Genomic DNA, 15365 nt, shown 5'->3' with positions numbered 1-15365 from the left:
CAATGGCACTGCTGCCCTCCAAGTAGCTGTGCACCCTGATAGTCCCACACAAACACAAATTCTCAGGGGGGTTGGGGTCCGGGGTGGGGGTATTCTGCTTTAATTAAGGGAGGGGAAGGGAACATTGAAACTTCCTAGGAGGGGATATGTAGATAAGGGAGGGCAAAGGATGCTGGGGGATGCTGCAGGCTATGCCCCACTATAACCTTGGATGATTTTGCGAGGGGTGACCCCAGCAAAGCAATCCATGCAGACCCGAATGAAATCTGCTGTCTGGCAGCTTGCTGCCGAGCAGGCTAGCCCTCTAATGAGAAGGCCAGTCTACTGGGGAAGGATGTACCCATCCAAGGGTGGTGCCCATGGGTGGTGCCCCACCCACAGATGGCACAAGCTCACAAGCTGAGCCAGCGCACCAATGCACCCAAGTGGCCCCCACTTGTGTGGGGCCCCCAACTCTCAATGGTAAAGTTATATCTACACCCCAAGGATGTAGTTAAAATTGAGCATATGAGATCAAAGAACACAGGGGTCTCAGCTGCTGAAGGCCTCTCAGTTCCACCCTTCCCTATTGTCTTCATTATCTTTCTCACCCCAAGAGGCTGCCTCGCCCCTCCCCCAATCTTCCTGAAGCCTTAAACGGGCCATGTCCCTGCCACGTGCGCAGAGCAGGGGAAGACACTGGGAGGGACATTTTAACCCATTCAGAATCCAAGGTCCTGGTTTGGCATCGGGCAGATCTGAAAGAACAGATCTGCTCAGAAATCCCTGCTGGGGGCTGCCTTTCAAACCCCTCCCATAGCCCCCCACACACACATGTACACAGAGAGCCATATGAGTGGATGGGGAGACCCCCAGGTTTAGGCATGGACCTTTCAAAGTTCTCAGGTCTGGGCCAACATAGAGCTGCATGAAGATCTGTGGGCGTGAGGATTCCCAGGAGAGGGGAGCCCCAGTTTCCAGCTGCTCCAGGATGGTGGTGCCGGGGGTGGGGGGGGTAAGGACAGGGGTTCACATCTCCACATGGCCGGGCAGGCTGGCAGGGGGTACAGTTTTGCAGAAACCTGGCTGTGGTCCCCAAGACAAAGAAAGCACTCTCTGGGGGACCCCTCCCTACAGCAAACTGGATCTATGTAGAACCCCAATGGCCTGACACTCTTTTGAGCAGGCGCTGTTCGCCCTGGGTCTGTACCCATCATTATCACAAATGAAGAATCTCTTCTGTTGCTGGAGCAATGCTGATCCAGCTGCTGGGCACTGCTCATGAATAAGCCTAGAGATCCAACATCCCCCCACCCGGGAAGAGGCTATCCCTGCCATGAGGGGAACATTTGTCAGGGCATACCAGCTAGCATGAGTCAGAGGGGTCAGACTGTATCTTTTAAAAACCCTTTAGACCCATTCAAAGTTCCCAAACTTGGTCTGGCATTGTGCCATATGCAGATCTGCAGGTGCGGGGATTCCCAGGAGAGAAGAGCCCCAGTTTCCAGCGGCCCCGTAACAGTGGGCTTACCCTTCAGGGCTCTGGGCAAGGGTGCACATCTCCACATGGGCGTGGGGGGGGGCTGGCAGGGCACAGGGTTAGAAAGCAGCTTGGTAGCAGTCGCCAGGACCATACGCACCCAAGTACCCATCCCTGCAGCTTTGCTGCATAGAGCATCCTGGCCCAGTATTGAGTCCCCAAAGGCTGCCACTCTCATGAGAGAGCAGTCCATGGGCTAATGGGCTAATTTTTGCACCATGCACCAAGAGTACCATCCTGTGCATTTTAAATTAATCTCCCAGATGGCTCTTCTCATGAGTAAGCCTAGGGACCGATAACCCCCAAGGGGAAGAGGAAGGTGCCCCCTTCCCCATCCTATATGTGGGAAAAGTAGAACTTTGCTGCTCCAGGTCCCCTACTTGGGTCAGCCAAGTCTGGGATGGGGTGTGGCAGCTTCCCTGTAGCCTGGCAACTACATCGCTGGCAGGACAGGAGGGGCTGGTTCTCTGAGATGCTGCCAATGAGAAGTGCTGAAGGCTTGAAGCAGCCGCCACCTCTATGACTGAGATTTGAAAATTGGTGCAAAGCCATGGTTATGGCTGTGCCAGGAGTCGAACATAACACGTTGGCAGCAAAATCTCAGGACTGGGTGGCAAACCTTAGAGATAACCAAAGGTTCAGTTGGGAGTTTGGCGAGGCAAACCGGAGGTTGCTTTCAGCTTGCAACCATGGTTTCGTGCATTCGGGCATACTGGAGTTCCAACCTTGGCCACGTTTAACTTCGGTTTGGTGTTACATGTGAATGCGGCCAGTCAATGGAATACAGGACAGCTAGGGACCTGCAGCAGTAGGTATTCCTTGTTTGACCAGGGAAACAGTGAGAATTCACTGTTCATACAAGTGGTCTCCTATGCTCAGCTTCAAGCTCCTGATAGACATGCTTACTAACAGTTTTGCTCAGTGTTTCTGCCAGATTTTCCGCTGTCAGTCACAAATAAATATCTACCACATTTTTGTTTTTACTACTAGCACATTGCTGAAGACAGCTCTGCCACAGCCACAAAAATTAATACCAAAGCCTACAAAGCGCAAGTAAGTGCTTCATATCACAGCTGTTATTTGCAGTGAACATTGGTCAGGATCCAAAGAGCTGCTCACCAAGCCCCTCACACTCAGGCTGGCTTTGGTGTTGTGTTCATTGGACAGCATCACGCACCACTGCATGACAAAGAGACTTTTAAAACTGGGGTGGTTACAAAAACAAGCCCTTGGACTAGCCTAAATTAGCTTGTTAGATCCCACTCATATTGAAACCACACATTCGAGAAAAAACATACAGTCCTGCTACGTGTTTACTAAGTGCCTTATTTCAGTTGCCATTCCGCTCCATCACAAGTCACACACACCCTTTTGCCCTGTCACCAATGGTTGCTTCACATTTTCCCAACCACCCCCACCAAGAAGTTCACATAGTATTGATTTTGCCACAAGTTGGAAAGCAAGTGTGAAGAAGGGCTTCCCACGTGTATCATTGTGACTTGACAGACATTCACACCATATGACTCTGCAAATGTTTCCCCCCCAGTAAGTATTGCCATGTATTAAAACAAACATTATGTGTAAAAAAAAAAAACACACACACACACAGAGCCTTGATTCCCTTGGGCTGATGCTTGCCATGCAGAGGTACAGCCTCTGCTACAACCACCCCCAGTCTCTTCCTTGTACTTCCACCAGAAGGCCACTGCCAGACAATTGCACACAGAAATAAATGAACAATTGCATCATTGTCCACTTCTGCCATCATCATCCCCACCCCACCCCCGTCCTCACACCCTCAATTAGCGACCAGCAGCTACTGAGAACATAACAATACTACTACAACAAATCTTTGTTCCTGAAAGAGGCAGAGGGGGAAGTGGGCCAAAGGTCAGGGGTAGAAGGTCCCAGATTCAAGCCTTGACACCTCCAAGTGGGTACGAGGACCCATTTGAAACTCTGGAGAGCCACTGCCAGTCAGTGTAGACAATACTGAACTGGATGGATCAACGATCCAATTCAGTCTAAGGCAGATTCACACGCTCATACATGCAGGACAAGGTTTGTTAACATCATCCTGGGTCTTCTGTTCAGCAGTTAATTGGCCATCCCAAGGGTGCTTTCATCTCACACAAAACAGATTATGAACCTGTGTCACTGCTTTGCACAGCCACGTTCAAGCTGCACATATACCGGTAGTACAGGCCTTGCTCCATGCACTTGAGGCACACACTCACTCCCATGCCACGCCCCCACGCCCCCGTGCAAGTCTTATTACAGTGTTATCTCACTGCTGGGAGTTCAATGTGGGGGTTATTTTTTTATTTATCTATCATATTTTATACCATCTGATATATAAATCTTTAGGCGGTATACAAGACTTAAAATGTTTAAAATTTACAAATTAAAATCCATCACAATAAAAACCATAAAATAAGATAATTATGAAAACAAGTTTAATAATTAACAAGGTTATCCCATTTTATCTGCACCTCAACCCTGTAAGGCAGGTTAGGCTGAGAGATGGTGACTGGTCATCCTGTGAGCTTCATAGGCAACCAAGGATTTGAGGCCCAGTTGAGCTTTTTTTAAAAATCACTTTGCTTTACAGGCTCTCTGTGTGCTTCTCTTCCCAGCACACCAGTTGTGTACTGTACCAGACTCGTACTGCTATCTCGTACCAGACTCATACTGCTAAGAGCCCCTGGTGGCGCGGTGGTAAAACTGCCGCCCTGTAACCAGAAGGTTACAAGTTCGATCCTGACCAGGGGCTCAAGGTTGACTCAGCCTTCCATCCTTCCGAGGTCGGTAAAATGAGTACCCAGAATGTTGGGGGGCAATATGCTAAATCATTGTAAACTGCTTAGAGAGCTTCCAGCTATAGAGTGGTATATAAATGTAAGTGCTATTGCTATTGCTATTGCTATCCTCCCAAACGTCTATCAAAGACAGGGAGAGTGCCAGGACGGGCAGCCAAAAGTGGCAGAGCAGTGCTTTCCTTGGACACCATTAGTGAGGGCTGCTCTCTCTCTTCCATCTCCAGAATACAATCTTGTACTATGCAGAACTGCCTGACAGGGCCTGTCCACAGGGTTCCCATTTAACCCCAAAGAGGCAGGAGCACTTTAAAGCTAGAATGGGAATTTACCTAGGGGCAATTCTTACTCACCACAGGCAACTAGAGTGCTCAGCTGCAAGCCTCCTCAATTAGCACAGCATCTATGAAGGGAGCTAAGAGGTGCAGGACTGGCCCTAACACAGGTGGTCACTTGCAGAGTGGCTTGTGGTCTGCTGCACCCCTTCTCCTCCCCCCACCCCAAATACACTACTCGCTTCACTCACCTATTCAGAGCAAACTAAGATTCAAATACTTTTGTGGACTGTGCCAGCCTCATACCACGCTGCTCCCAAAGTCAGCTGGATTCTAAGATGCCACAACCTGTGAAGCCCACAACCTGTGGAGAATCCTGCTCTGTGCTAACTAGCTCCAGAACTTGTTAGCAGGGGATTAGTACAATACTACACTCTATTCATTCAATCATGTGAGGCCAGTACTCTTCATTGAGTCTAATTGCATTCACATCATTAGAATGGAAGAAAACTTTCATCCAAATCAGCCTTAAATGCCTGAACAAACTTCAGAGTGCTTTCAACAGTTACTATGGAGTCACTATGGGAACAGGCAACGAACTGAAGTGCTAATCTCAGCAAACGCCAAAAGAATGTCCTAGAGTTAGTGTTTTAGTTCTTAAAAGGCTCAACAAACACATTTTATACCTCCTAAGTGCACAGATTTCTTGTCAGACAATACTCCACAAGAAATCCAGAGTAAAAGGCTATCCTACACAGCCATTTCAAACCAGGTACACATGCAAGAGGAAGCTACAACCAATCCTGTTTATTTACCTGAACACAGGTACTTCATTTCTCACATCCATACTTTTTATTTTAGCTGTGAGCAGAAAGATTGTTCCCTTCCACACCCTTGCTGCAGTCCTGATCCAGTTTGGGACCCTGTTGGGGCCTTAATAAATAGGAAAATGATGTTTTAGCATCATGACTACTTTGACTCAAAGATACAAAGAATTCTTCATCCCCCATAAGTGATCAAACCAAAAACCTTTAGAAGATAAAAATAATTTAAAAAAAAACCTTGTACACTTACACCCAACGAGTTGTGAGCAACTCTAAAGCCTGCTTCCAGCCCTATGCCTTGTTCATTTGGATGGCTGCTGCTCCTCTCCTTTCTTCCTCCTCACTGCCACCATTGTAGCTCAACACTGCTTCTCCCATTTCTAGACTCAACAGTGCCACTAGCCGTCTGAGTTTAGAGGTGGAAAAAGCACTCCACTGATGTGGGATGGTGTGAAGGGAATAGAAGTTCTCTACCCTAAGGCGAACTAGAGGGTTTAAAGTATTTGAGGGAAAGAGGACAGTACTGAGCACACTCCATGCACCGGACCTATTCATGGAGCCAGCTCAGTGCTGCCATCCCCCCAGCCCCCCAATACTTTTGACTCTACATTTGGTAAATTTAGGGCAGTGAGATTACATTCCCTTTGTAATAATCATTTACCCCCAAATCATGTTGCTGTTGCTCACTGCGTAAAGCACCCTACCACTATTCTCAAAAGCAGTGTGTTGCCATCTTTCACACTGCATCTCACCACCCACGAGCTGCATGGTGTTGGTCTTAACCATAGCCAGGGCCTTCAGTGCAGTGCTGGCTCCTTATTCACTTCCTTACTCCCTTGGCCTGCCATAGCAAGCACATTATTTGTACTGATTTCTATCCTGGTATAACCTGTCTAGAAGGTTATACAATGCAGGGTCAAATGTACACTGAACCATGGGATGGAGCCTTGGATTAGCACACAGCAGAGTCAAAGATTTTGGAAGCTACATCAGTGTGTGAGTTAAGAAGCAGCATAATAAAATTCTAAACCACCCAAAGGGCTCCTCCTAACCTATGAAGCAATTTTTGGATTTCTTCAACTGTATAGTTATACCACTATCTCAAATAAAAAGGAAACTTGTTCACCAAAAACAAGAACAGCTCAATCAATTCAAGGACAAAGGGTTGTTTTTTAAAAATATATTTATACTAGCCGACCCTTGCACAGAGCATCTGTGCGTTCTTTGAGGCCAGTGGTTACGTCTCCCCGCCCCCAACTTCTTGCCCCAGTCTCCGGTTCTGGGCCCAGCCACCTCTCCTCCCCACCGCCACTTCTGTCACCACCACCACCACCACCACCACTTTCTTTCTCCACTCCTGGGGCTTGCCGGGCCCGCCGCCGCCAGCGTCTGCGGCTGAGTCGGGCCCACCACCGCCTCTGACCTCCACGGCCGGGCCCCAGCCAATCAGGCGCCTCCGCTGTCCAGCCAATCAGCTGGGCACCGGGACACACATTCCAAGGCTCACCCAGGAGAATTAAATATATAGATACATATTTAGCAGAGAGAATCTAACAAAGTCCTAAAGTGGTCTTCTGCTTCCCTGTGGTGAGATCCCGCCCTCCAGGCAGTGGGGAAGGAGACAATGAGCAAGAGCGAATATGGCAACCACATGGATAGGACCAACCACATGGTTCTTCCCCAGCTGCTCCCACTGCTAGAAAGGTGCACATATGCATGTGTGCATTGGGAACTACTGTCAATTTCTATTCGGTATGCTTGGTTGCTTATGGGAAAATATGGGATAGGTTTTCCTAGAACTATCTAGTTCAAGAGTACTGAAAACTGCGCTCTCGCTCGCTCTCAAGACACCTTCATAAGCTAGAACTGGGAAGTGCCCTTCCAATGAAATTCCAAAAAATGGAGGACAATTAAAAGATGGTGGCTTTCCATTCAAGATAGGTACAAGTCAAGAGGCAAAAAAATTTGTTTTACCACACTATTAATCTGATTTCCGTTGAAGCTGTATATATATAAATTTTAATACATTAACCTGCTGAACTCTGTACCTTGGAAAAGGTGTTGGATGACAAGTTAGGCTGCATTTTCAAGCAATGTGTCTGAACTTTGCAACATGACTCAATGTGTGTTGAGCTGACCGAGGTTCAGCTTTTAAGTACAGATGTACAGTCCACTTGGAGCAACATTATTGTGTGGGGTAGGAACACAATAATAAAAATATTTTTATTATCACCTTTACACTTAATAAAGCCCTTGTTTAATAGCTAAGGATTTATCTCCAAGGACAATGGAATCTGTGGAACGACAGTTACTCATTCATCCCTTGTTACACCCTTGCCTCTCCCACCTCTCTGTTCTCCTGAATCAGACTTAGAGCAGTGATTCTTGGGATTCACCAGATGTTGCTGAACTACAACTCCCAGCATCCCCAGCTACAATTCATTAACCCCATATTAAGAACTACTGCTTTACAGTATACATTCCTTGGGACAGACACTTTCCCCCAGTTGATGCTGTCAAGCACTATTTAAGGTGATTAAAGCATACAACTCTCATAACAGTGATTTCTTCACTGTTTGTATTCAGTGGTCCCTCTGATTCTTTTCATCTGCGTGCGGAATGAGTTTTGCTCTGGGTGGCAGTATGAAGGCAGTGTGCATGCATGTGCATTCAGAGTGGGGCTTTCCTGATTCAACCTGAGGGATCTAAAATTAACTGAGTGGACATCCAAAAACTTGTGAGTGGGCGCACATGCGTACACCTTAGAGGGAACACTAACGACAATTTTAATAAATTTATACCTGTATGACCAAGACACAAATGCTAATTAAATCATTTTTATTGTGCAAAAATGTCCCATTCATTCTCTTTTTCCCCCTTTGTGTTTGTCTGGCTCTACATTTTGAGCAGCATCCTTGGCATTGCCATGGCGATGAGCTAGCCACTCATGCTCCAGTTGCTTCAGCATATCCTGGGTGAGGAGACCTTGTCGTATTAATCTAGCAGCTAGCACACCCTGGACTCGTCCCTGGGGGTCCATTCGTGCTTCAGCAGGCCTATAGCCCACTGCTTTAGATCCTCTTGCTCTTCGCTGCCCTTGGGCTTTCATTTCACGTGGGGAAGGCTCTTTGTCAGCTGCTGGGAGGTCTTCTACATTCAACATGCCATCACTGACACTAGCCCTCTGAAGAGGAAAATCATCTGGAACAACTACAGCCCCAGAAGCAGTTTCTGAAACTCGGATCAGCCTTGTAATGTTAAGCACCCCAGTTTGTATAATGTCATCCAGCTCCTTCTGGATGTCCCTCACAAGGGCAGTATCTGGGAACATGTCCATAAATCGATAGCTGTAAGAAAGCACACAGGAACAAGTAAGGTTCCACTGAAATAATTTGAGAGGTTAGTGGTGTTCCTCTTTTACCAAACTCCTCTGGAATTTATAGTCTTGAGCTCTCCTTGATTAGTTTCATGTTTTCATCTGCTCAATATGTTGTTATCCAGACAGAGTTTGAGGTAAAAATGAGACAACAAGTATAAATATATAGCCATTTAGAGCAAACAACTGCCAGTTTTGACTAGTATAAAGCTGCTTTCCCAGAACAAGTGAGGCCATTTTTTAAGGAACACACACATACACTCAAGATCACACATATCCTGCGTGTGAAACCTAGTTTTTAAAAAGAGAGATAAAATAAAACCATCTAAACATATTACATTTTATCCCATGCTTCTCCAAGAAACTCAGGGTAGCACATCAAGGAGTTACCACATTTTATACTAACCACCAGCCAGTGTTGTAAGTGAGGCTAAGAGATTGTAAACGTGGCCCAGATTACCCACTAAGCTGATCAGGATTTTGAACCCAGGTTTCAAACATGATAACCACTACACCATACTGGCTTCCAATGGGCCTTATTTTTGTTCTGCAGTAACTGAAAATCTAATTAACAGTCAAGCCTTGATCATACAGACTGATCAGGAGGAGCACTATGATTTGGCATATGTTTTAGTTTAGCCTCTTAAGACCCAGTTCACAATTCCTCTACAGTTTCAACCTAGGATCAGTTCAAATATGCAGCTTCTGACTTAGTACAGTTACCACCTCAAAGTGCATGTGTTAAAGTGTCTCCATATCAAAATCTCCCTGCGCATAGAAAAGGAACACATTGAGGAGATGAAGCTAAAATATTTCTCTTGGACATGTGAATTTTCAAATTCTGATGAGGCAGCACTTTCAAACAGTCCCACAAAAGGACTGTACCATATTATAAGGTCCTGCTTAAATCATCTCTTGCTCAAAGTGAAGACTTCCTTATGGTCCAAAGGAGGAAGAAATAAGCAGATATCCATGCCAGTACCTCAGCCAAAGATAGAGATCAAGGACATCGTGAACAGCTTCAAGGTGTACAAGGTCCTTTATATTCCTGGGTGGAGTCAGGGGCCACTTGATATGCCTGCACAGCCAGTCAAATGTCAGAGGTTCGTTTCTACTGAACTGCCGTGCAAACTAGGAAATGAAAAGTACATTAGGCATTAAGAAACAACATTATTTAAGTTAAGAATACCAGTTCATCTTTCACATCTCCAAATACCCTTTGCAATAGACTCCTTTTTCCTGCCAAGTTCAAGGACAGCAATTTCAGCCCTTTCTAATAAGCACACTTCATACAGTTGCTTTGGTTCAATTCAGAATAACTGTGGCAAGTGAAAGCAAAGGCATTTATTAGTTTTTTAAAAGAAAGAATTTCCCCTGTTTTGAGCAGGCGTTGGAAAAAGGAAAGTTAAATCAATAAAACTATTCCTATGTTTCTATAATCATGAACAATATTCCATTTTGCATCCCCATGAGCTTTTCTGGTAACCCGCCTTACTTTGTGGAATATAAATGTTTTCCTCAAATGCCACATTTTTGGGGGTCCAAGTAATGAATCAGACATCTGTGCCCCACTAAAGCTCATTAGCAGGGTTTTATATGGGTCACTCATAGAGAAGAGGTAGCAGAGTCAGCTTGATTGTTAATGGAGCTGGCCTGCCGCCAACTGTTAGTTTCCAAGGCTGAGCTCCCTTTAGCACTGGCTCCAGTGCAAGAAATGTGGGGAAGGAAGAAGGAAGGCAAAGTCACATGACTGCCCAGTAATTCATTCCTCTGCTCACATAAGGGCAATATTTGATCTCAAAGTTGCTAGCTCTTTTGCTGTTTGAGCAATAAAAGACATGTTTCATGCAGATTTTAAATACAGATCTGCACATGATCCTGGATTCCATTCTACAATTGACTAAATCAGCAAGCCTATGGTAAGTAAAAAATAAATTACTATGGTGCAAGTTGCTTAAAGTGGACTACTTTTTCCAGTCCTAATGAGACCAATGCAAGTCTTAATACAAGAACTGAGAGACCGACACCAGCAAACTATAAGGAAGCAGATGCTTTCTAAGGATGCATATCTCAATTTCCGACCATCGAGAAAATTTAACACTCTTTCACCTGGAAAAAGCACTTAATCATGAGATCAGAAAAACCCAAATTGAGTCATGAAGCTAAAAAAACGAATGGCTATGACAATGACTGCAAATTCAGTGAGAACATAAACATCATTTAAAATGCATGGATACAACTATATAATTATGGCATCTGGGTTTCTAATGATTCCAATGTTAAAAAGCATAGGCCTCAGCCACTGATTGATTGATTGATTGATTAAGTACCGTCAAGTCAGTGTCGACTTAGCGACCACATAGATAGATCCTCTCCAGGATGATCTGTCTTCAACTTGGCCTTTAAGATTTCTCAGTGATGCATTCATTGCTGTCGTAATCAAGTCCATCCACCTTGCTGCTGGTCGTCCTCTTCTTCTCTTTCCTTCAACTTCTCCCGGCATTATGGACTTCTCAAGGGAGCTGGGTTTTCACATAATGTGTCCCAAGTGTGATAGTCTAAGCCTGGTCATTGGTGCCTCGAGTGAAAATTCCTGGCTGTCCATGGCATCCTCAAAAGTCTCCTCCAGTACCAAAGCTCAAAAGCATCTATATTGCTTCCTATCTTGTTTCTTCAAAGTCCAGCTTTCGCATCCTTAGATTATCACGGGGGAAACCATTGTCTGAACAATTCTAATCTTTGTAGGTATAGACATGTCACGGTATCTAAATACCTGCTAAGTTGGCAAAGAGGCAACTTTTAATGTGGTGATTCTCTTTATTTAGCAGGGGGAGAGTAACTGGCCCTATCCACCCCCAGCACAGTACCTCCAGTGACTGTTGCTGGTGTCTATTTTATGTTTCTTTTTAGATTGTGAGCTCTTTGGGGACAGGAATCCATCTTATCTTATTTATTATTTTGCTGTGTAAACCGCCCTGAGCCATTTTTGGAAGGGCGGTATAAAAATCAAATAAATAATAATAAATATCCTTTCCAAGGCCTTCACTGCGGCATATTTCTTGACTGCTGGATCCTTTACTGTTGATGGTTGATCCAAAAGGCAGAAACTATCCACCACTTCAATATCTTCATTATCAATTCTGAGGCTGGTTGCTGTACCCGTTGTCATTAGTTTAGGCTTCTTTACATTTAGTCGTAGTCCCATTTTCTCACTGTGCTCCTTGACTTTCATTACCAGAGCTTGCAGAACATCCACATTCTCAGCTATCAGACTGGTGTCATCAGTGCAGTGCAGGTTATTGATTTTTCTTCCTCCAACTTTAAAACCACGCTCATTTTCTTCCAATATAGCTCCTCTCAGTATATGTTCAGCATATAAGTTGAATAAATAAGGAGAAAGTATACAGCCTTGTCTTACTCCTCTGCAGATATGGAACCAGTCTATTTCACCATGTTCTGTCCTGGCTTCCTGTCCCGTGTATAGGTTTATCATGAGAACAATGAGATGTTCTGGGACACCCATTTTCCCCAAGGATATTCCACAACTTGACATGGTTGACGCAATTGAAGGCTTTTCTGTAGTCAATAAAGCACACATTGACTTCATTTTGGTATTCTTGGGCTTTCTCAATTATCCAGTGTGCATCAGCAATGATGTCTCTTGTTCCTCAGCCTTTTCTGAAACCAGTTTGAACATCTGGCATTTCCCTTTCCACCTAGGGCTCTAATCTGCATTGGATGATCCTGAGCATTATTTTGCTAGCGTGTGAAATTAAGGATATTGTGCAATGGTTTGCCCAATCTGTTAAGCCTACACAAAACTACTTGTGCAGTTTTTCCAATCAAAACCTCCTAGAGGTGTGAGTTAAAGAAAAAAAAGAACCCAACACTAAAAGGTTTCACTTCCTTATCTTAACTGTCACATCAACATAAATGGAGTTTTCACCATGTCTGGGATCATTTAGACTTCATGCCAGAAATATATTGTGCGGCTGTGTTTTACTTCATCGGTCACAATTTATTCAGGCCTGCTTTAAACTTCTTACAATTTTTGTGGGTCATCTAAACAGTCATCAAAAGAGACTGGTATATCCACCCAGGGCTTTTTAAAAGTCTGTTTTCTAAATGGAAAAAGGCTTATAAGATAATATTGTGTGTGTGTGTGTGTGTGTGTGTGTCCCTCTAATAACATTTGTATTTATAGCCCAATACAAACCAAATTCACAGTATATGAGATGAGGTCCTAGAGCAGGCATCTCCAAACTGCGGCCCTCCAGATGTTGAAGAACTACAACTCCCAGCATCCCTAGACACAATTTTTTGTGGCTAGGTATGCTGGAAGTTGTAGTTCAGCAACATCTGGAGGGCCACAGTTTGGGGATGCCTGTCCTAGAGGATCCTGATGGGGAAAATCTTTTTACTGATCTGCCATGTTGGTTTGAAATAGCAGCCACTCAAAATACAGACCGCTCCCCTTTGTTACTCACGTGCTGGCAGTCAGCAGACCAAATTCACAACACATGGAAGAGGAACTTAGGTAAGAGTCACAACGTTAAAAGAAGTAACAAGTAGACTGCATCAGTTCTATGTAGAATTATTAGTCTTTTCCCTTCCAACAATGCTGGGCCAGATTCTCTCTCTCATATTCACACACAGAGCTGAAACAATCAAGCTGCTTGCTTTACCTGTTTTTATACTCTGTTGGGGTTATAAATGTCCCTAGATTTATAGGAGGGTTAATTTTATTTTAAATAAGCTTTTTGACTGAGAAACCTTAAAGGCCAAGTTGAAGACAGATCATCCTGGAGAGAATCTATCTATGTGGTCGCTAAAAATCGACACTGACTTGATGGCACTCAATCAATCAATCAATCAAAGCTTTATGACCCCACAAGCCATTTGTGTGTTTAACACGCACTTCCCTCTGCAAAGTAGATACCAAAACCCCCAACCATCCTTAACATTAGTTTCCTTGTGAGCCCTACTCAAAAGGTGCACTGTGAGCAAGTATTATGCCATTTACACCCACAAAATACACACAAGCTAGCTATCGGGGATGTGCACGAAATACTTCTTGCAGATCTTAGGGGGCAGGGAGGGGTACCTGCCTCTCCTGCGAGCCACCGCCATCCTTCCAAATGCTCCTCCGTGAAAGCAGCAGCCCTTGCTACTAGCTCCGTTAAAGTGCCCCACCGCAGTAGCGGAATGCTGCTCCAGCAGCCCTCATGGGCGTCAACATGCAAATAGCATTGGCACATGCGCCGATGCCATTTGTGGGGCCAGCAACAGCACCCCTTAAAGGCATTCCTCACCAAAATGTTTTCACCTTCAGTCACCTTCAAAGAGGTGCCAAAATGATCCAAGCACATCTCAACTAGCTATTACCGAGTAGATGCAGGCCACTTACCTTTAACAGTGAGGTGCACACGTAAGGCTGCTTTTTGTTGATTGGTGCTGTGCAGAAGACATACCTTGCTCTCAAGTTAAGTGGGATGTGCTGAATCATGTCGGCTAGAAATTTGAAGTCATCCACATTGCAGACAAAGTAGAGGCCGTCGACTTGAGAGAGGCTCACAAAAATATCCTGGTTTTAAAAATGAAGTATTATTCATTAAGACAAGGCTCCAGCTACCCAAACGGAAACTTGCCGATGTTTCAGATCTCACAAGACTCCACTAAAACTTCATCAGTCCTTTCCAAAGGTGATGGCATTGGAGGGGGTTACAAGAGGGACTGCCACATTTAGGGCTGTGTGCACATGTGCATGTAATGTTGTCAGTCTGTGCCAAGTAGAGATCATGTACAGAAGCTGTAACAATTCTACACATCTGATTATGCCTGATGTGCTGCTTGATTATGTTTTTATATTTTATGGAGATTGCTGTGAGCTGCTTCAGTTCACACTATTAAGAAAAATGGAATCGTTTCAAGTAAATAAATAAATAAAACCAAGCAGATTTAAACATATTTGTTTGCTTGATATAATTTATTCTGTTTCTACTAGTTATGGGGCGAGGAAAAGAGATATGCATATCACCTAAGTCCACCCTCCCCCATCCAATCTGCTTAGCCTCTTCCCTCATGACTGAGATTTTGTCAGGCACTGCCCACACACTTTCAAGATTATCTTTGCAGGCCTGAGGACTAGAAACTCAGTTCTCAAAAATGAAAAGCTGAAATTCTCAGGACACTGACTTCTGGGTCCAGGATCAAATTCTGCACTTGTGCAGTGCAACTGGGTTTTGTAAACAGTATTTCCATTAAACCGTGGTGTTAAATAAATGAACAACAAAATTGTAACAGAAATATGCACAGCCCTAAATAAACATAGGCAAACAGACAAATAAGGATCCAAAATGGTCCCCTGGCCCTCTGTGCTGGGCAAGGCAGGGCAAGCTAATCTAAACAGGCAATTTAAATAGGCCTCTTGGGCCTAGAACAGCCAAAAAGGATAAGGGATACATTCTCATGTGATGAAGGAGAAGGGCAGCAGTTTCTGAGCCATAAATGCTTCTGAATCATGTTCTCCCATAAGATTCCTCAGGAAGCTGCAGA

General features: G+C 44.6%; 2 protein-coding genes across 2 annotated transcripts in view; both read right to left on the bottom strand.

Moving 5' to 3' along the window:
- The window catches only part of LOC128351707 (hexokinase HKDC1), a 45857-nt gene extending 40083 nt beyond the window's left edge, over positions 1–5774 (bottom strand). Inside the window, exon 1 of the mRNA XM_053311467.1 lies at positions 5685–5774. The gene's annotated coding sequence lies outside the window, so the exon portion shown is untranslated. The remainder of the gene's footprint in view (positions 1–5684) is intronic.
- A 2481-nt stretch (positions 5775–8255) lies between these two features.
- SUPV3L1 (Suv3 like RNA helicase) overlaps positions 8256–15365 on the bottom strand; it is a 33662-nt gene continuing 26552 nt past the window's right edge. Inside the window, exons 13-15 of the mRNA XM_053305596.1 lie at positions 14218–14394; positions 9793–9941; positions 8256–8781 (exon numbers count right to left, since the gene is read on the bottom strand). Of these exons, the coding sequence (XP_053161571.1) occupies positions 8295–8781; positions 9793–9941; positions 14218–14394 (813 nt within the window). The 3' untranslated portion in view covers positions 8256–8294. The remainder of the gene's footprint in view (positions 8782–9792; positions 9942–14217; positions 14395–15365) is intronic.

Source organism: Hemicordylus capensis, chromosome 3 (genome assembly GCF_027244095.1).
Source record: "Hemicordylus capensis ecotype Gifberg chromosome 3, rHemCap1.1.pri, whole genome shotgun sequence".
Taxonomy (NCBI): domain Eukaryota; kingdom Metazoa; phylum Chordata; class Lepidosauria; order Squamata; family Cordylidae; genus Hemicordylus; species Hemicordylus capensis.
The sequence above is the reverse complement of the archived record's forward strand: the minus strand, read 5'-3'. Positions and strand labels throughout refer to the sequence as shown.